Genomic DNA, 22,857 nt, shown 5'->3' with positions numbered 1-22,857 from the left:
AAAAAATTTTTCTGTAGAGATGGGATCTTGCTATATTTCCCAGGCTAGTCTTGAACTCCTGACCCTAGCCTCAAGCAATCCTCCCATCTCAGCCTCCGAAGTTGCTAGAACTGTAGGTGCATACCACCATGCCCAGTGAAAATGAAACTTAAAATGGAGATTCTTTTTTCACCCATTAGAATGGAAAAAAAAATTAGTGTTGGTTATGATGTGGGGAAATGTATACACTCATGTGGGGCTGGGAGTGTAAATAATACATCTTCTTGTAGGGTAATCTGTCAGTATCCATCAAGCACAAAAATGTATGTACTTTTCAATTTAGCAATGCCTACCTTGGGAAATTATGGAGCTAATGTGCTTGCTCGAGGGTATCTATTACAGCATTCTTTGACCTATCTAAAAGTTATAAATGACCTAAAGACCCATCAATATGGAAATGATTAAATAAACTAAGATAAAATTATACCACAGAATAGTTTGAAACAGTTAAAAAAATGAAGTATCTCTATATGTACCAAACTCTAACATAACACACATAAGTGAAAAAGCCAAGTTGCATAACGGCATTCACAAGAGTGTTACCATAAGACAAAACTGCAGACGTGTATATAGCATATGGAAATGCACATCAACTTCTTTTACTTCACAGTATATTCTGGACATCTTCCCATGTCAAAATATAAATCTACCTAATTCTTTAATAAAGGTTGTAAAATACTCCATTGACTGGGTTTGGCATAACCTGACCAATTCTCTATGGATGAATGTAAAAAATATCTTTATTGAGACATCATTAACATATAATACAATCCACTCCTTTAAAGTATGCAATTCACCAGTTTCTTAAACTATTATTTTTTTAAAATATGGCAAAACACATATAACAAAATTTGCCATTTACCCATTCTAAGTGTACAGCTAAGTGGCATTAACTAGACGACTGTTTCATTTTTTTACTATTATAAGCAATGCTAAGAATACAATGCTGTATATCCTCATATATACTTCGTGCAGATGATGCCATAAGATAGAAAGCTCTCATTTGTGACCGGCCAATGATAAGGAGTGATAAAAATGTGTTGGTCTTTTTCCTAAGATAACTACGTTATTGTTAAACATGATTTTTAAGCCGGTAAAAGACATGAAGGATTTTCCCAAGCAAATTTAGAAGTTGAAAAAAAAAAAACTTGTTTTTCTCTGTTCATTCGCATTGTCAATTATATAACTATAAGCTAATTAAAGTGAAGGATGATTTGCTACATAGCATCTGGGCACAAATATTCTAGATGTCAATGAAATATGTTATTCAGTAGCTAACTTTAATCTGAGTCTTTTTTGCCAAACATACCAGAAGCAATTGGATCCTATACAGAAAGACACAGCTTCGAGGTTAGTTCAGGTTTCCTAATCTGGACATCAGAGACAGTTTAGGGAGTGACCTCTGGCAATTCATTCACTCCTAGGGCCTCAGGTTCCTCTTCTATAAAACAGAGAGTCAGTTCAGGATGCTATAACTTGTATGGCCCAGGTCCCAAAGTGTGCTGGCAGGAACAAGGTCAGCCTAAACTGCAGCTATGGCTAGAGCCAGGCTCTCTAGACTTGAAGCTCCAGTCCTGAATCTACCGGGTACTTGTGGTCTTGGGCAAGTTACTCAACCACTGGCAAGTTGATCTCTAAAGTTGTAAATTGGTATTTACCTCATAGGGTATTGTGTAGATTCATTGAGATACAGCAGGAATATTGCCTAGCCCTGTGCCTGACATCAACGATACCCTCAATAAACAGTAATTTGAGGGTTTTAAACACAAAGCCCATGGCAAGGTCATCCTTCAAGGCTGCCAAATATCACAATTTATGTAACAGCAGTAGGAGTAGCATATACTTCTATAGCACTCATGTGCCAATCATATTCTGAGCACTTTATATTGATTAACTTACTTAGCCCTCTCAACAACCTATGAGGTAGATATTATTATTTCTATTTTACAAAATAGGAAATAGGCACAGATAGGGTAAGACACTTGTTCAAGATCACAGTTACTGAGTAGCAGAACCAGGATTTGAACCCAGGCAATCTGTGTTCTTCAGGGTGTGTGTTCTCAACCATTATTAAACAGTCTTATTATAGTGTTACAGCTCTTTTAACATTTATCTAGTAGGCTTTCTGGTTTTTGCTGGAAAAACCCCCAAAGGAAAAAAAATAAACTGTCTTTTATTTTATTTTATTTTTTTGAGACAGAGTTTTGCTCTTGTTACCCTGGCTGGAGTACAATAGTGCGATCTCGGCTCACTGCAACCTCCATCTCCCAGGTTCAAGCAATCCTCCTGCCTCAGCCTCCCAAGTAGCTGGGATTACAGGCATGTGCCACCACACCTGGCTAATTTTGTGTTTTTATTAGAGATGGAGTTTCACCATGTTGGCCAGGCTGGTCTCAAACTCCTGACCTCAAGCAGTCCACTTGCCTTGGCCTTTCAAAATGCTGGGATTAGAGGCATGAGCCACTACGTCCGGCCTATCTCATTATTGTTTATAAATATTTGTATATTTGTGAGTTTGGGCATAAATAGAGAATTTTTCCCTATTCTGATAGCTCCCCGATTTCAATACCTGATACCAACATCTCTTTCATACTGAGTTTAAAAAAATTAAGATGACTTTACCAAACACTTCATTTTCACCCTACTGTCTTAGAAACCTATATTTAAAGTGACTACCAGATGGTAACTTGGTATAAGGGCTATACGAAAAGAGGGAGTATAATGAAAAGCATTATTAAATTTCTCATAGGTCACTTATGACCTCTAAGATCACACCATGACTTATGAGCCTACTGAGTTTTGTAACTCTAACTCCAAGAGAGTTGCCTTCTCATACTGGCACACTCTACTCCTTTAACTTACTCTATTTCCCTAGAGCTTCCTCCTCAAAATTGAATGGTTTCTCACTAGACTTCGTGTACCTTTACACCAGCTCATAATTCGTCCCTTAGAGGAAATACAGTTTGGACTGCTGATTGAGCAAGCCTCAGAGTTTTGGCAGCCTGGGATTCTGTTAATTTAGCAGTTGTAAAAGCTTATTTTGCTTTCCTCCCTTAATATACTTCTATCTCTATTTCCAGCACACGGGAAAAGCCTTCCCCTCAGTAGAAGTCAGCACCCCAGGGGTGCACACTGACAGTAGCTACTTGCGTGACCCAATCACTTCACTTCCAGATGCACAGGAGCTGAGGATGCTCTGGGCAGGTTCCAGTGTCCCTACATGGCACCATCATCTCCTCCCAGATGTTAAGGGGGCTGGGTAGATGCTGTCCTGCCAATCAACCTTGTTGTTAGCTAGTGTACAGTCTTCCTCCAGGGGTTCTGAGGAATCCTAGCACCTGAGGTAACTCAGTCTGTGCTCACTGGAAACTCCAAAGTTCCTGATGACCAGATTCTGCCCCCTACTGTCCCTACCCTCTCATTCACCTTGTCCCTCAGTGAAGTCTGAATCTCAGCTGTGAAGAAGGAGGCTTCTGAGTCCAGGCAATTCAGTAGAGGTGGCTAAGGGTTTCTGGGCATTTTGAGATAATTACTTGAGTAACTTTGCCCAGAGCGTAGCAAGGATGGGAGTGTGGGAAGCGCCAACAGTGGGATCTTTTGCCTAACCCAATACCCACGCGATCCACCAAGATATTCTGTTGCTTACACAAGCTCCTAATATTTGGCTTGATATACAGAATATATTTAATATTTTCTAACAGATGCAATTTTGATCAATTTCAGAGGGCTCCAAACCTTTGCAAAGCATCACATGTTCATCAACTAGAATACCACACTCCAAAGGGTGGGGACTCAAACTCCCTGCCACCCCCAGAGAGCCTAGCACATTCACCTGCTGAGGGCACATCCTCGGTTTATTCTTGGAAAGGTGCCTGGTCAATGTGGCAGACTTCATGCTACTCACTGCTGGTAGTGGAACCTTTATTCCTATAAAATCCCATGTGGAAACCCAATGTAAAAAGTTAATCCATCTCAGCATTTATTTTCCAGAGTACGATGGTAACAACTCCTATGAGGATGCGAGGAATTACATCAAGAGCCAGTTCCTTGACCTCAGTATGCAAAAAGATGTCAAAGTAATCTACAGTCACATGACCTGTGCTACAGCTACACAGCATGTCAAATTTGTGTTTGATGCAGTTACAGATACTATCAAAGAAAACCTCAAGGACTACGGCCTCTTCTAATCCTCACCATTCCATTCCTCAGGTATAAGTTCTATAAACAGGCTTGGAATCTGGGTAATTACAAACAGAAAATTATAGTCAACATACCATAACATGAAGAATGAATCCATTCTTTGGAGATGGAGTATGCATGACTGCGACTGTTTTGTACATTCTTTTCAAAGTGGGATAGCTAGTGCAGCTTAAAGAGCACAGGCCAGTCATTGGAAGAGCACCCCCTCCACCCCTAGATTCCAGTACTGGTTTTCCAATTTAATACAGAAGTGTGAATACTTAAAAAAAACATATCACAGAGTTTTTATATAATTTAAAGGAGGAAAATCTGTAAAGGGCCTAGCACTGTGCACGGCACATAAATGTGTTGAATACTCAGCAGTGGCATTGCTTTCATTTTCCCATTCTCTTTGCTCCTCCTGAACGGTTTGTCTAGAAAATGATCAGGATACATTCCCTTTCATGTTCCTGCTTGTGTACACAGCTGTTACATACTACATCAAATATAAGTGGCTATAATTCATAATATAATTATAATATTCCAGAATTATGTTTATATCTAGATGTCTGTTCCTTGATATTCTGGCATTTCTCTTTACATTCTGAATAATTAATGTTTGTCAGTTTCTGTATAAGGTTGGTATTCATAGAATGAGCTGCTCTGGTTTACGGAATGAGTCCCCAAGCAGTCCTCTGTCTCCTCACTTATTGAAGTAGCCTGGAAGAACTGGGGCTTTGAATCTGGACAGACCTGGATGTGAATTCCCAGCTCTGCTCCTTACTAGCTAAGTAGTCTCAGGCAAGTCATTTTTTCTGAGCCTCAGTTTCCCATCTGTAAAACAGGGATAATACTACCTAATTCACAGGGTTGGTGCTAGGATTTAAAATAATATGGATAAGTATCTAGTACACAGTAAAACATTCAATAATGTATACAACTTTTATTACGGATCCTCAAATACCTCTTTTTATTCTGTTTTTTCTTTTTTTAGATAGTTCCCAAGAACAGTGAACAGAATGTCCTACGGAAACATAGTTCCCATGGGGCTACAAATATTGCCAATTTTAGTGAGAAATTACGTGAGTCAAAATATTTTCCCTATTTATCACTGTTCTTTGAACAATCTATTTTTTTCTTTTAAACCACAATGACAAAAGCCTTCTAAAACTATGTGTTTTCCAGTGAGCACAAATTAAAGGAACTTAGATGCTAAGATACATTAGAAATTCCCATCAAATTCTTATGTTTGGACATATGTACAAGGGAAGTCTCATCTTCTTGCCATACAAGATTTCTTGCAGCACAATCCCACCATGTTCTCATCTCCCTGGACTGTTCCTGCTACCCAAGGACGGCATGTGTTTTCCCAGTCATGTCACCTGGAATTCCTACCACCTCCATCTCTCTGCCTGGTAATAGCCAAACCTTTGTTCAAACATCAGCTTCCCTGATAAGCCTTTCTCAACTTTACCAAGCACCCTGTAGGCAGGCTACAAAGCGTCCCTACACTGCACTGTTCACTGTAATGAACAAAGTCCCATTACAATGCTTTTCCCATTATGGCCCACCACCCTAGTTCCTAAAGGGGAAGACCCATGCCTGTTCTGCTTTGCATCCCCTTACAAAAGTTCTGGTAGACAGTAGGAACTCAATAAATATTTGTTGAATGAATACATAAATTGCTAAAAGACAGATTTGGGTTACTGAACCAAATCTATCATCTACTAAGATATCATTTTAGGTCATCAGTTTCTTCATCTGTAAAATCTATTTGCTCTTGCCTATAAAATGGGAATGTAAATAACTTATCACAGAGTTTTTATATTGCTTAAAGGAGGAAAATCTGCAAAGGGCCTAACACAGTGCATGGCACCTAAAGGTTCTGAATACTCAGCAGTGGCATTGCTTTCATTTTCCCATTCTCTTTGCTCCTTTTGAACGTCTTGCCTAGAAAATGAGACCAGGATACATTTCCTCTCATGTTCCTGCTTGTGCACACAGCTGTTACATACTGCCTCAAATATGACTGGTTGTAATTAGTAATAATTGTAGTTAATAATAATTACAATATTCCAAAATTATATTTAAATCTGGCATTTCTCTTTACATTCTGAATAATTAATGTTTGTCAGTTTTTGTATAAGGTTGACATTCATAGAATTTTTCTCCAAAACTGCTGATAAAAAAAATTCATTCCTTTCTGTATGATCTGTGCTCTGTTGAGGGCAACAGAGAAAAGAGACTACATATAATCACGATTGAAACATTTCTAATAAGTTCTAGACATAAAAATAAATTTGCTTGAAGGTTTAAATGAACAATTCCATTCAATTATGGCATTCAAATAGTAACTTTTCACACTGATAGGTCTCAGGAACCGTTATTATTTTTACACAGTTCATATTACATTTTGTGGTGCTCTGGTTTATTTACCTTGGTGTGTTTGTATTTTCTCACTACTTTTTGTTCCAGAAATGACTGTTGCACCATATTTCTTAAAGAGAATCTCTGGGCTGGGTGTGGTGGCTCATGCCTGTAATGCCAGCACTTTGGGAGGCCAAGGTGGGTAGATCACAAAGTCAGGAGTTCGAGACCAGCCTGGACAACCTTGTGAAACCCTGTCTCTACTAAAAATACAAAAATTAGCCAGACATGGTGGCACATGCCTGTAATTCCAGCTACTCAGGAGGCTGAGGCAGGAGAATCACTTGAACTCAGTAAGCAGAGGTTGCAGTGAGCTGAGATCGCGCCACTGCACTCCAACCTTGGTGACAGAGCAAGACTCAGTCTCAACAAAAAAATAAAAATAAAAAAAGAGAGAATCTGTGTTGGAATGCAAAACTAATTGTAAAATTATCAGAAACACTTAGGATGATTATATCTCCCTGTGGATGAAGCAAAACGTGTCTAACAGCTTCATAACCTACCCCTCTCACCTCCTCCTCTCTCCCCTCCAGCCACACTGAACTTTTGCTCCTCAAAGTCAATGTGCTGCTTCACCTCCAGGCCTTTGACATGCTATTTATTGCCTTGCTTTTCCCTCTTCACCTGGCTCAACTCTCTTTATCCTTCAGGCCTCAGCCATGAGACCTCTATCATATTGTTGCACACAGCAAATGACATATGCGTTTATTGGATTGTCACCCCCTTCGGGGCAGGGGCCATGTCTAACTTCTTTACTTCTGTAGTCTCATGCTAGTACATGCCATGAACTATATTAGACATTCAATAAAAGTTTACTAAGTAAGTTGAGTGAATCTATCTGGAGAGAAATATAATTTTACTAAATATACTTTGGGATATAGAAATTAACTTTATGGTTCTTAGTTTTAACTTCCACCTGTATTCAACATAAAGCACGACCTCAAGAGGAAAGAGTTAACATAGCCAATATGTTTTACTCAGCGCTTGCGTATCTTTGGGAACACCTGCAGTCACAGCAATGACCCCTGACCCAAATCCTGAGCACTAAACTCCCCAAAATGCTTACTAATTAGTTAGGTTATTTTTGTGCCCTCAAGGCAGTGGTCAAAATATATCAAGACAGTATCATTGTTTAAAGTTAATGTGAAGATTCCTGATGTGTCCTAGTACCCAGTTTGGGGTCTGCATCCTTGCTGGTTACGTAGCTACACGACCAGCTCCCTTGACCAGCTCTGAAGTCCTGAGACTTGAGTGGACTTTCCTGGGTGGAGGTGTTTTGCATATGTCTTTGCAATTCACAGCTGGAGAGAAACATGCATTTCTGAGAAACATGTGGGATCCCTGCAGAGAGAGGACAAGAAAGCCTACCCTGACCTCTCTAGTTTTGCCACTGTATATCTGTATCCTGCTGTTCCAGCACCATACCCTTTGCTGTAGTAAATCTTAGCCTTCAATATGATTTTATATCGAGTTGTGAGTGAGCCCTTTCAGCACATCACTAGTGGGTGGTCATGGTACTCCCCAAAACATCCGCCTTCTTGAGCCACTTCCCTTCTTTGACATTTGGACACCACTCTTAGTTTTCCTTCTACCTCATTACTGAATTTTTCCCATCTCCATTGTTGGCTCCTATACTAGACTAAATGTTTGAGGGTGCTATAGCTTGATTCTGGCCTTCTTTTCTTTATCTCTACTCTCTTACTAGATTATTTTATCAGTCCTGCAGATTTCAATACCATCTCTATGTTGATGGCTTCCAACTTTCTTTCTGCAGCCAAACCTCTCTCCTGAGCTCCACTTACATACCCACTGGATACCTCCTAAGGAGTTCACAATTTCTAAAGAAAATGTCTGAATCAGAGCTCTTGATTTCATCCCAGATCTGTCCTCTTCCAGTTTTTTCAATCTTCATACACTCAGTCGAGCACAAAACCTAAGCGTCATCCTTGATTTTCCTCTTTTGCTCCACGCCTTCCTCCCCCAATCCAATCCAATCCAATCCAATCCAATCCAATCCAATCCAATCCAATCCAATCCAATCCAATCCATTCCAATCCATTAGCGAGTATTCTTAATTTTATTTCCAAAACAGATTTCCAATGCTTTCACTTCTCTGGAGCACCTTAATCCAAATTAGCATCATCAACATTTGCCAGGATTACTGTAACTGGATTATTCTCCCTGCTTCTATACTGGCCATTTTCTGTATTCAGTAGCTAAAGTTATCTTTCTCAAACCCACAACAGATTGCATCGCTCTATGCTTAAAACCCTTCAATGGTTTTCCATTCTTCTCAGAACAGAATTCAAACTCTCCATGTTAGAATTGGCTTAGAAGGTGCTCTATGTTCTGTCCCCTGCACACCATGCAGCTTCCTCAAAGACCACTTTCCCCTTGCTCACTGTGCTCCAGCCACCCTGGTCTCACTTCTGCTCTACTCTTTCCACCTCGAGGCCTTTGCACATCACTTGCACTTTGTGCACTTTGGAATCAGGCTGTAAGATCTAGCTGATTGTCACCTTTAAGATCTCCACTTCAACCTACCATCTTTTCAGGCAGGCCTTCCCCTCATTCTTTCCACACAACATTCTCTCAAACAGTAACTGCTATGATTTAGGCACTGAAAACAGAGTGATAAGCAGGATAGGTTCCCTGCCTTTATGGAACCCATGTTCCACAGTAGCTGTCACTCTCCATTACATTAAACTATGTATTTGCATCATAGCAATGATCAAAATCTGGACTTGCTTTGTTTTCCATTTGCCTTCCTCACTAGCATATGTAAGAAACATCAGAGCAGAGATGCTGTTTGCTGACGATTATCTCTAGCCTAATACAGTGCCCAACACACACGACTGGGATTTACTTCCAAGCAAGAATTATTTGACCAAAGAGCTCTTAGTGTAAAAAACGTTTGGAAGTTTCTACAATTGACTGACGTGGTATTATGCTAGAACTGTATGCCATAGAGTTTGGAAACACATTTTGTACACTTAGAAATACATGTTCTTAAAACTCAAAAGATGGCCAAGTCCAACTAAAGAGTTTGTTAAGGCTAGAATGTGGCACTCCCCAATTTAGCTTTCTGTTTTTCACAAACTGAAAGGAACTTATAGTAACAAATGTTATACCAGTTAGGCTTATCTCTATCCCACTAAGATTATTCATCTGAGTCCCTAAGAGCAATGGAAGTAATTAAATGTCTTCCCTAATTAACAACCTTTATCTGAAATTTAACTGTGCATGTTTAGTACTATTAGTAAGGTGTGAATAGTTTGGGTATTTGTTCCCCCAAATTTCACATTGAAACGTCACCCCCCATGTTAGAGGTGGAGCCTGGTGGGAGGCTTTTGGGTCATGGGAGTGGATCCCTTATGGCTTGGTGCTGTCCTCACAATAATGATGAGTTCTCAGGAGATCTGGTTGTTTAAAAGTGTGTGGCACCTCACATCCCCTCTTTCTCTTGTTCCTGCTTTCACCATGTAATATACCTGTTTCTGCTTTGCCTTCTGCCATGAGTAAAAGCCTCCTGATGCCTCCCTAGAAACTGAGCAGATGCCAGCGCCACACTTATGCAGCCTGCAGAACCTTTAGCCAATTAAACCTCTTTTCTTTATAAATTACCTAGTATTTCTTTCTAGCAACACAAGAACGGCCTAACACAAGCTGTCAATAAATCTCTCTGGTAAAACAATGGAAAACCGCTGTAGAATCACCATATGTTAAATGACCCTGTGCTTCCCACATGTCTCCAGGTTACCATAAGAGTGAGTATCCCTAGTGAAAAGGATTTTAATGAGTGGACTCAACTGAGTCACCAACAACGGACAAAGGAATAAATATTTAACAAAAACTAAAAATTAAGGTGAAACTACCTTTAATAGTCCATTTGTGTGTTCCAAAATTGTGCCCTTCTGAACCACTTACAGCAAGAATAGCTAGACATGTCATCTGCTTCACCTAAAATGTGTACAACATTCCTGAGTATGTGGGGAGAAAAAGACACTTAAAATAAAGGGTTTCATATCTCTGCTTAATTTCTTTTCTTTTCTTTTCTTTTTTTTTTTAAGACAGAGACTCACTGTCGCCCAGGCTGGAGTACAGTGGCGTGATCTCGGCTCACTGCAACCTTCACGTCCTGGGGTCAAGCGATTCTCCTGCCTCAGTCTCCAGAGCAGCTGGAATTACAGGTGCACACCACCACGTCTGGCTAAATTTTTTTGTATTTTTTCAGTACAGATGGGGTTTTGCCATGTTGGCCAGGCTGTTCTCAAACTCCTCGCCTCAAGCGATCGGCCTGCCTTAGCCTCCCAAAGTGCTGGAATGATAGCCTGAGCCACTGCGCCTGGCTCCTGCTTAACTTTTGAGGGAAAAAAGGCTATCTTTACATGATCCCTCCCACCTTCTTTTCTTTGTCAAAATTCTGTGACAGACCCTTGAATTATTCCTGCACTGTTCAAATAAAGCCAGAGGCATTTATTTAAACTTTTTTTTTTTTTTTTTTTTTTTTTTTGAGTCAGAGTCTCGCTCTGTCACCCAGGCTGCACTGCAATGATGTGATCTTGGCTCTCAGCTCACTGTAACGTCCACCTCCCGGGTTCGAGTGATTCCCCTGCCTCAGCCTCCCAAGTAGCTGGGATTACAGGTGTGCCACCACATCTGGCTAATCTTTGTATTTCTAGTAGAGACGGGGTTTTACCATGTCAGCCAGGCTGGTTTCACGCTCCTGGCCTCAAGTGATCCACCTGCCTCAGCCTCCCAAAGTGCCAGAGTCACAGGTGTGAGCCATTGCACCTGGCCTAAAAACTTCTTAATGAAGGCAGGGGTGAGGGTGATGGTGATGAACCTCCTATAATTACTCTTTTTTTATTACATGGTTGGTCAGTGTTTTGAAGGCAAGGGAGGGGGGGATAGACCCATTTTAGGCTAGCCAGTGAATAATTCTATTGTGTCCTTCACTGCCTGAAAGTCCCTAACTTCCCTGAGGCTTTCTCCTACATGCCAGTGATTCATCTTGAACTGGGGCACAATTGTTGTACCCCAATTCTACCTCTCTAAGTTATCATATTATTTTTTACTAATATAAAACTAATGTTAGCAAAAAGTTTCTAAGAAAACAATGTCATTTTCTTGAGGGATTGAAGTACTTACATACAACATAGGTAACTATATAAAGATTTATACATAAAGTTACATACAATACGTGTAACAATACAAAAAATATACATCCTATATATGTATTAATATGCTGCATAACAATCAATTTGCATTCATATGTTTCATTTAATAAGCATCTAATAACTCTTCAGCTTTTTCCCTGAGAGTATCAGTATCTGTTACATGTAATAAGCACGTCTTAGTGCCTAGGATACAAAGTTGAACAAAGCCTGGTCCTTGGCCTCCATGTGCACCTAGATAAGAGTTACTGGAAGATGCTCAAGAGGAGACGAGGTGTGCAAGGAGATTCTGACTCTGCCCAGGGGAACGGAAACAAGGCTTCCTGGAGGAAGCAACATTTTGAACTAAGTTTCAATTAATCTAATGAATGATTAAATGGTTTCTAACATTTATTCCTGCTTTAAAAACATGATGTTATGCTAAATTTCACCTGCCTGTATTTGTATATGTGCCTGTGCATTATGTGGGAAAGGAGGCTTAGTAATGTGTTTGAAAAACTGTTAATTCATGTTACTTTAGTTGTGATTTTTAAGTGTGGTTTTAGTTTTCAGATTTTCATCAGAATAATTTTAAAACTGGATAAGCAACTAGTTGAAAGTTCTTTAAACAAACAGAAGAATTACTTAGGCTTCTCGTGCATTCTGTGATAGGGTAAAGTCTGGGGTAGTAAGCACTATCATTATCCCCACTGTCAAGGTAGTTATCTTCAACTCCGGGTAAGTGCATAATAACTCTGTGAAGCCAGCTCCAGCTCCAAGGCAGATTGTTTGAAGTGGGCAGCATTTTTTTTTTTTATGCAGTGGAGATTAAGCCCTCCAGTTGAGCTTGACAAAGGTATGTATGTGAAAGGTCACAGATAGAAAATTTGTATTTCTAAAACCTGTGACATGCAGCAGTCCTCAGAAAACAGAGATGAGCAACATTTTTAATGTGCATTTTGTATCTGTTTTATTTTAACACAAATTCAAATTAGGACTTACCTCTTCACGAACTACTATATAATATTACATTTAATTGCTAGGAAGAATGTCAATTGTTTTAAATCACTAGATAGAAGACTGTGTGTGTGTGTGTGTGTGTGTGTGTGCGCGCGCGTGTTTTTAAAGAGACAGACTCTCACTGTGTGCTGGAGTGCAGTTCACAGGTGCGATCATAGTGCAGTATAGCCCCAAACTCTGGGGTTCAAGTGATCCTCCCGGGTAAGCCTCCCAAGTATCTGGGACTACAGGACCAAGCCCACCTCCAAACAGGAAGATCTGACTTAGACTCCTTTCCTTAACCCAAATGCATGTTGGTATTTGATATAGCGAGTGTGTGTGTGTGTGTGTGTGTGTGTGTGTGTGTGTGTGTTTTGAGGGGGAGGTAATATTACTTTAAGGTTTTTTTTTAACATCTTACTTTCTCACTTGGCACACTTAGAGAAAGGGGTGTTTTAAATATACAAACTGAAAGGAGGAATCAGGGCTAATGGCAGTTATCACAGCTCAACTCTAGATACTGCTGTCACCACAGTGTTACCATCAGACACACATATTGATGGATTAAGAACAGAAACTAAGCACCTTTTGGATGCTGGCTACATGAACTTCAAGTGGGTCCTTATTAGCTCTCTTTGTGCTTCTACACCAATAGTTCTTAACCCTATCAGATGATGCCTCTTTTTTTCATGTCCAATATTTTGCAACTTCTCTTTTATTATGCTGACAAACAATTCTAACACATTTACATACATAATTTCAGAAGATCAATACAGTATTCAAACTACATACAGCAAAAATAAAAAAGAAAGCGATTTACATAAAATATGGTATCCATATGCAAAAACTTGGACACGCCACCAGAAGACAAATGAAGTCACATGCCTGTATCTATACTTGAGAGTCCCCGTGAACATACAGATTATAAATGCAGATTGATTTGGCTCTTCGGTCACTGTTGTCAGGATTTTCTGAATATGCAATAGCTCTCAGTCAAGTTGAGAGCAAAACAAAGTATAATTCCCCACGATTTACATGCAGGGCTAGCCCTGAAAAGTTCAGTATATATTAAAACTGTTGGGGAAAAATATTTTATGCTTGTATATAAAAAAGAGTTTGGTTTTAGGCTCAGATAATTGTAAGCTGATCTTACACCTATGGAGGACATTACAAAGTTGTGGGCGGAGGGCACAGTGGCTCATTCCTGTAATCCCAGCACTTTGGGAGGCTGAGGCAGAAAGATCACTTAAGCTCAAAGGTTTGCGACCAGCCTGGGCAACATAGTGAGACCCCTGTCTCTACTAAAAGAAAAAAAGAAAATTGAAGGGAACAAGTCTTCACTATGCAGGACTGTTCTGTGCATTGCAGACAGGTAGATCAGGAGGATGCTTCAGAAGGGAGGTTCTCCCCCTTCCTAAAGACTGTTAACAAATTAGGGCCCAAACCTCATCTCCACATTTCCAAAAATTCCGCTAGGGGGCAGACAGTCCTTAATGAGAAGCCCTCCTTTCAGTTCCGTATCTCAAACTCAAGATGGCAGCTTGGTGGGTGGGTGGCCCGTGAATGTGCAAATCACAAGCTCAGACTTCTCCTTTTGCTTCATAATCAAAAAGCTTCAGCATATTGGAAAATAAAATCTAACTCTACACCAAAAGGTGGAATTCAAACTGCTTTGGATGAAATTGTGAATACCAAAAAAGGATCAAGGAATTCCATAGGCGATCACTCAGCACATAAAGAATATTTAATACAGGCCTTTCTTGGATGATAGAGGTTGCTTGTTAACTCCTTCAGAATCACAGGGGCCAGAAGCAAAGTGGTACAACAGGAGGAGGAGGGAAGGACAAGAACAGAGAAAAAGGTCTCTGGAGAAACATTTAGCCTCTTTACTAGTCTTTGACACAAACCGACTTTGGTTCCAGTCAAACCTCTGTCACCTACTAACAATGAACAACTCACTTAATCTCCATTCTTTACATGTAAATTGGGAGATAATCATGGTATTCTATACCATTGTTAGAATGATTGAGACATTTATGTAAAGTGCCAAATGGCAAAATTCCCTTAATGTTGGTTGTGATTATTATTTTCTAAAAGTTGCAATTGTCACTTGCCCCTAGAGTATTGCTGTTTAGATACAGTTGAGATTTGGAATAAAAAGTTATTAGATATAAGAAGCAAAGTAAAATTCTATTTTACTTTTTGGATATTCTCTGTTTTGATTTTCTCTTAAAATATCATATTACAAATTAGGGGAAATCTGAATCAGCTCCTCACAAAATAAAAAAAGACAGTGTCTCTAAGAAACCCTGAATGTTTCAAGAATAAGGCTGATAGCTGATAGATGTCTCAGAAAGGGACTCTGTGTATTATGTTAAAGGGAAAAGGCTTACTAAACCCACATAACTTTAAATCACGAACATGTATATTATAGCTGAAGTTCCTAGATTTTAGTGGCTTTCTTGATATTTGTCCTCAATATGCATCACAATAGGCATTTTATACAGGATCTCAAGCAAACCGGTTTTACAAGTATATTTGGGAAATGAGCAGAGTGTGATGGATGACCAAGTGTTGTGCCAAAATTTTATATACAATGTTCTTTTCTGAGGGTAAATCACCAGCTAAAATCTACCCAGTTGAGGGCAAGTGATCATGAGAGATATGTGTATGTGAGCACAGTACATTCCTCTTAGGAGCAAGAATCTTAATCAATGTTAGGGAGATTTCTGAACATCTGAGATGGTATAGGATTGCTGGTGGAGGAATTCAGTAAATGTCTGTTGATTATGGGAAGGTGAGAGTTCTTAGAGAAAGATGCAAGATAAATAAATTCTCCCCCATACTTAAAGCCTAACAACGAGAAATACATACTACAGTAATCTTTCAAAGCGCTAATGACAGTATTGATTGATGACTAGTGTAAGTTTTAGAAGAATTGTTTTCTTTTTCTTAGCATACATTTCTCAAGAGATTATAAATCAACAATCTTTTTGGAAGGCAATTCGGTATATCAAATACTGAAAACTGTTTTAGACTTCATAATTCCCTTTTTGGGTATGTATCCATAATAATAATAGTAATAGCAGCTTTTACATAGCACTTACTATGTTCCAGGAATTGTTCTAAAGACCCACAGTCACACAGCTACAAAACTGGGGATCCAGAATTTGCACTTGGGCATGGTGGTTCCAAGCCTATGCTCAGCCTTTTGCTGTCTTAGCTACAAGGATGTTCACTACAACATTGATTATAACAGGGAAAGTTTAGAAACAAATATTCAGCAGTGGGGCAAGAGTTAAATAAACAATGATATATCTATTGATAGAATACAAAACAAAAATGAAAAATCTAGTTTTAGAAGTACATATTTGCATGGACAAACAAAGTAAGATATTTGACTCAGAGTGGGTAAAAAGGCTCAAAGCTCTGTAGTATGATTCCAATCTACTAAATGTTTTCTTTGGATGGTGAGATTTTTGTTTTCTTTTTGGTGCTTTGTAGTATGATACAGATTTTCTAAATGAACTAGAATTTCTTTTGTATTCAGGAAAAAATTAATAACAAATTGCTCTCTATAGCAGCACAATCCGATCAAAATATAATGCAAGACGTATATATAATTTTAATCTTTTAGTAGTTACATTAATAATGTAAAAAGAAACAGGTGAAATTAATTTTTATTCATATATTTACTTATTTTTGAGATGGGGGTCTCACTCTGTCACCCAGGTTAGAGTGCAATGGTACAATCTTGGGTCACTGCAACCTCTGCCTCTCAAGTTCAAGGGATCCTCCCATCTTACCCTCCCGAGTAGCTGGAACCACAGGCATGAGCCACCATGCCTGGCTAATTTTTGTATTTTTGGTAGAGATGGGGTTTAACCATGTTGCCTAGGCTGGTCTCAAACTCCTGAGCTTGGGTGATACACCTGCCTCAGCCTCCCAAAGTGCTGGAATTACAGGTGTGAGCCACTGCTCCTGGCCTTAAAATTAATTTTTAAAAATATTTCTTACGTAACATATCTAAAATATTATCATTTCAACATGTAATCAGTATAAAACATTATTAGTGAAATATTTTACTTTTTTGTATTAAGTCTTCAAAGTCACTTTCTAGCACATCTCAGTTTGGCCTAGTCAAATTTAACTCCTCAATTGAATAGTGGCTAAGAGCTACTGACTTGAATAGAACAGCTGTAGATCCTTGGTAGAAACTAATACCTTCAGGTCAAGTGTGTCCAAACTATGGTCCTAAAACCCTCTACTAATGACCTCAACTTCCATGGAATCATCCCCATCTGTGTCAAGCTGCTTTTTTAAAGAGAATAGAGGGGTGCTTGGGAAATAGGCAGATCTGAGTTTGAATCCTCTCTCTAACACTTAGCTATGTGATCTTCAGCAAAATAATTAACCTCTCTGTTGCTCATTTCACCTGTTTTGTAAATGAGGATAATGCCTACTTTGAGTTGTTGAGATTGAAATAATGTATTAAACCATCTACTACATGGAAAGTACTTGATAACAGAGACTACCATTTGACTGGCTTTAAAAAATCTCAAATAATATTATCTCTAGTAAGGAAGGTGTTATTATCCCACCTACCATATTCAGATACAATGATGATTAGACAAGTTTTTTTCTTTCTTTCTTTTTTTTTTTTTTTTTTTTGAGACAGAGTCTTGCTCTGTAGTCCAGACTGTAGTACAGTGGCACGATCATGGCTCACTGCAGCCTTGCACTCCCAGGCTCTAGTGATTCCCATGCCTCAGTTTCCCTAGTAGCTGGCACCACAGGCATGCACCATTATGCCTGGTTAAATTTGTTTTTGTTTTTCCTTAGAAACGGGGTCTCACTATGTTGCCCAGGCTTGTCTCAAACTGGGCTCAAACAATTCTCCCACCTCAGCCTCCTTAAGTGCTGGGATTATAGACATGAGCCACCACACCTGGCCAAGGCAAGATTCTTAAAATAGATGGTAGGAAATCTCATTTAAAATGGCCGTTTGGGTTTTTTTTGTTTTGTTTTGTTTTGTTTTTGTAGCAGAGCAGCTCTTTCGTTGCTATCTATTGAAAGTCAACCCTCAACACAAGAGTTTATTTTTTTAAAATATAATAAAATGTTGCTACTTTTGGGGTGTGTGTGTGGAGAGACTACCCTGAGAAACTCACAGTAAATACATTTGTATTTGAAAATGGGGTGCCTAATGGCAGGGAAATGAATGACACACATCTCTGTTTGCCTCCCATGACCTTTGCTCAGTAAATATTCAATCCACTAAATAAATAGATATAGATTATTGATTATGTGCCAGGCATCCTTCTAGACTAAGCGGTTTGGGGCAATAAATGGGAGGTATTCTGTTAATTGAATGAATGAGGACTGAATGAACTGATGGACACTGTACCTTTTCTGATTTTTCTGAACTAAGTCATCAGTCCTTTTTTGCTTCTCCTGTTTCACCTACGAGTTTCTTGACTATGTCGCTAGGTAGTGGGATTTCCTTCAAAAGGCTCAACTGAATTATGGTCTACTATGGCTGAATCTGGGTAAAGGGTACAAATGTGCTTAACTTTTGTGTGAGTTTTAAAAGTTTCAAAATAAGAAAGTTTTCAAAAATCACCAATAATAATAGAAGGTAATTATCATGGCATGCATCAATGGTTTTATAGCATCCGTGTTTATAACAGAGTTAACCAAAAACTATACGGATGCCCAAAGAGGTTAATGACTAAGAAAATTCACAATCAAGAGAATAAAATACTATACAGCAACGAATTCACATCTGCAGACTTTGTGATGAAATAATGTGAAATGGAAAAACAAGCAAAATATAATCCACAATTAAAACAAACATGTAAATATATACATATCACATACATTTTAGTTTTTACAAAAACTAAAAATGTATTTGGTTACATAGGAATATTATTTTCCCTTCTGGGTAAGATTGCTCATGTTAATACATGTAATATAAATATATAACATGTGTATAATAAATTGTATTATTTTGAGATGAAGTTTCACTCTTGTTGGCCAGGCTGGAGTACAGTGGCATGATCTTGGCTCACTGCAACCTCTGCTTTCTGGGTTCATGCTATTCTCCTGCTTCAGCTTCCCTAGTAGCAGGGACCACAGGTGCGTGCCATCATGCTCGGCTAATGTTTTTGTATTTTTAGTAGAGATGAGGTTTCACCATGTTGGCCAGGCTGGTCTTGAATTACTGACCTCAGGTGATCCTCTTGCCTTGGCCTCCCAAAGTGCCAGGATTACAGGTGTGAGTCACCGCACCCGGTCATAAATTCTGTTTTCTAAGCAAACTTATCTTACACCAGAGGGCAGAACGGCTAGGGAAAATAGTCTATCTAGTGAAAAAGAGCACCAACAAAGGAGCACCATCTCTCCACTGTCACACTAATATGCAGTGACATTTTGGCAACAGACTCCCAGTTACTGGCGTGCAGTTTAGCCTACTGCTTGGAGCCAGATGTCAGATTTGGGATTTTTCTTAATCTGAGTTATTATTCAGAGTAATACCCAACACAAACATTTGACCACTAGTGTCAGATTTTATTTTTACACGATAACTCCTCAAGCCTTTAACCACAAGGGTGCATACAAGGTAAAATTTTAAAAAATATTAAGCCTGCTGACTTTCACTGTGATTGTGGTTTGATATCATGCAGGATAGATCATATTTGCTGATTCACATTAGGAAAGAGAGCCCCCAATTGTCACAAGCACATTGTGTTTGAAAAGAGGCAACCTCACCAAATCATTTAGTACTTAAAATTAACAACATCCTCATCATCTTGTGGTTCAAATGATGACTGAACAATAACTCAAGCTAGTTGCGTTCTATATTTTTTTAATTAATATAATTAGTATTCCTAGATCTTTTTAAATTGCTCTACTCTAGCCCTAAGGGAGAAATGATTTCAAAAGGCTGAATATGTATGCTGATTCAAGATATGATTTCTCACACACCCAACCTCTATAATTTCGGATTATAGAGTAATATAGAGTAATTCTGGCACCGAGTCTTTGGCAATGCTGTTTAAAAACAAAGTACTATTACACACAGCCCATGATATTGACTTTGCATTGCACATACATTTATATAATACTTTTTCTTCAATATATGTTTATACCAGGCTTAGGGCCTGCAAGCCTAGCATAAACAAATATAGAAGCCATAGCCCTGATATTTTTGAAAATGATTAAGAATATGGTAATTATAAGACTCTCAACTGACTCAAAGTCTCAGAGCTAAAATCCAGGTAGAGTTTGAACACAACTTACAAACAGTTGTGATCCAAATTGCATAAACTTTATGAAACTTTTGATTTAAGGACTAAGTTTTCTGGTAACATCTTTGGGAACATCTGGATAATAAAAGATGATTAAGAACTAATAATATCTGATCTAATTATTTGCCTTGTCCAAATGGTCTGGGTGCCAGTCCTGGCAATAAAATTCACCATCTGGGAGACCCTGAACAAATTATTTAATTTCTCTGATTCAAACTTGCTGTTCATAAAAATGAAAATAATTTAATGTAATTTCTAATTTAAAACTAATAAATTATTAATGATAAATATGAAAATGCTAGGAAGAGATTCAATCACTACTAATATATTATTATCTAGCATTGTCTTCTTCAAATGGATAGATTTTAGGCTGGGTGTGGTGGCTCACATCTGTAATCTCAGCACTTTGGGAGGCTGAGGCAGGTGGATCGCCTGAGGTCAGGCGTTTGAGACCAGACTGACCAACATGGTGAAACCCCGTCTCTACTAAAAACACGAAAATCAGCCGGGCATGGTGGCTCGCGCCTGTAATCCCAGCTACTTGGAAGTCTGGGCCAGGAGAGTCGCTTGAACCCAGGAGACGAAGGTTGCAGTGAGCCAAGATCACACCATTGCACTCCAGCCTGGGCAAGAGGGTGACTCTGTCTCAAACAAACAAAAAACCAAATGGATACATTTTTAAAACAGCCTTTAATTATAGAACCACTTTTTTGCATAATTTTAAGCCACAGGGCTAATTATACGTGACACAAATCTAACCAACAGAATTGTACTATTTAGATTAAAAGAAACTTGTAGAAGTGATAATTTTGCGTAACTTTAAACTAAAAAAAAAGGCTAATTACATATGGCCTAGAAATCTTACCAACAAAACCGCATTATTTCAGTTTAAAAGAGACTTGAAGAAATGACATTAACAGTCCAAGTCATATTTAAAGACGCCGAGACAAAGGGGAACTGAAATGGATAGACGGACTTACTTTGGAGTTTTCTTGAAAAGGAACTAAAATACACATCCCAAATAACAAATGTCTGCAAGATCCAAAAAGACAGAACTCCAATAATGCAAAGGACTCAGCGACACTGAATTACAATGGACAAGCCCAGTAAAATTCAGTTCTTCCTACTACTCCTCCCAACAAAACAAAACAAAAGCAGAAAACAACCAACACGCAGGGTACCGGTTTACCTGTTCTGTGCCCCTCAGGGTCGGTACGTGGAGGAGGAAATGGGAAGCCGGGGCATATTTAATGAATACTGAAAGGGAGGACTGAGGGTTTGGGAAAGTGTGCACAGACGGACCATACCTTTCACAGATTTCCCAATACTGTGTAAGTGAGTGATAGAACTGTAGTTTTGGGCAACGGTCTTCAAAAACGCTTCCATCCCTTCCTGGTGGTGGTAGTTGAAATCCAGCGCAGCTACCACAGGCAGCAACAGCTCTAGCCAGAGGCACGGGAAGTCCATGTTCTAGAGATGAATAAAAAGAAGAAGAACCTGAGAACACTTGAAGGCTGGCGCGGGCATCACCAGCTCCGGCTCGGCACTGCGGTCTCAGGGTCTCCCGACACTGACGCTCCCCGCTTCCTAAGGAGGCAAAAGCTGGAAGCAACACCTTCGGGAGTGAGCCGTGCAACCGGAGCCCGGGAGCATGGGCAGCCTCGGTGCCCTGAACCCAGAGGCCTGCGCCGCCCTCTCCTCCCTCTCCTCCTCCCGGCGCCTCCGCCGCCCGGCAGGCAGCTGCCGCAGCTGCGCCAAGTCCCGCGCGCCCCCAGCCTCACCAGGGCCCAGGCGCACACCTCCGCCCGCCCGCGGCTGCCCGGCGGGACACGGTGTTATAGCCCCGTCATGGGGGAGGGCGCGCCCGGGCCCCGCCTCCAGGCGTCCCTCTGGCCCACTCCGGAGCCGCGCGGGTGCCTCCCGGGCGGGGCCTCAGCCGCCTTCACACCTAGGAGAGCCGGCGCACGCTGGGTGCGCCCTTTCGCGGAGCGGCGGGTGCGGGAGGGCGGCGGGACGTGGAGTCTCCCCTCGCGGACAGTCTTTGCTGGCACCCCAGGTTAGAAGTGTGTCCTCCCCTCGGCCACAGCTGTGCCCTGGGCAGGCCACCGGGCGCTCCACGGAGGGACATTCTCTGTCGCAGGCTGCGGCCACTTGGGAGACGTTTAGGGCTCGGCGGGTTTCCTAAGGTTGGCGGTGCCGGGGCCCACCTGGAGCCGGGACGCGTCCCGAGTCCTGGGTGCCCTGAGCCCCGCGCCGGCTACGGCGGGATGGGCGGCCTCGGCCCTGGCAGCGCGAGCCACGCTCCCAGCGGTGCCAGCTGCTTGGCGCGGCTCAGCGATCTCGGGACTCCAAGAGAGAACGCGCGTGTGTGGAAGTTTTAAATGCCACGAAGTGCAGAGTGCAGGACATTGTCCAACAAATTTACATGGTGGGTGGGATTTGCGTAAATGAGAGTTGAATTTAAAACTGGAAATCACATGGAAGAAGGCAGAGCCACTGTTGTAAATCCGATGCTTCCTCCACCGGCACGCCTTAGGAGTTTCCAGTTCCAGGTCCCTTGTCCTAAAATGCTTCTTTCTGGAAGGATGGCATGATCTCTGCACGAGAGAGAACGAAGTCTTCACTTAAACCTGAGAGGTGGTTTGTGGCGCGGGCCAGCTGTCTCTCTCTAGCGCTCTCGCTTGCTCTTGCTCTTTCTCTCTGGCTCTCTCGCTCTCTCTCCCTTTCTCTCTTGCTCTCTCGCTCTA

The 22,857-nt window shown here is 40.4% G+C and overlaps 1 protein-coding gene and 1 non-coding gene across 3 annotated transcripts in view; one reads left to right on the top strand and one right to left on the bottom strand.

Moving 5' to 3' along the window:
• CPM (carboxypeptidase M) overlaps positions 1-21,940 on the bottom strand; it is a 97,485-nt gene extending 75,545 nt beyond the window's left edge. For both annotated transcript variants that reach the window (XM_012441409.3, XM_064377005.1), the window contains exons 1-2: positions 21,892-21,940; positions 21,418-21,580 (exon numbers count right to left, since the gene is read on the bottom strand). In XM_012441409.3, the coding sequence (XP_012296832.2) occupies positions 21,418-21,577 (160 nt within the window). In that variant the 5' untranslated portion in view covers positions 21,578-21,580; positions 21,892-21,940. The remainder of the gene's footprint in view (positions 1-21,417; positions 21,581-21,891) is intronic.
• On the top strand, positions 2,126-2,188 carry LOC135275514 (U7 small nuclear RNA). The gene has a single exon (XR_010343139.1). It is a non-coding gene; the product is annotated as a U7 small nuclear RNA (small nuclear RNA).
• Positions 21,941-22,857: the final 917 nt, after the last annotated feature.

Source organism: Aotus nancymaae, unplaced genomic scaffold (assembly GCF_030222135.1).
Source record: "Aotus nancymaae isolate 86718 unplaced genomic scaffold, 86718_ANA_hifiasm-v0.15.2.pri h1tg000016l, whole genome shotgun sequence".
NCBI classification, from domain to species: domain Eukaryota; kingdom Metazoa; phylum Chordata; class Mammalia; order Primates; family Aotidae; genus Aotus; species Aotus nancymaae.
Note: the sequence above shows the minus strand (reverse complement) of the source record. Positions and strands in the feature narration are given on the sequence as shown.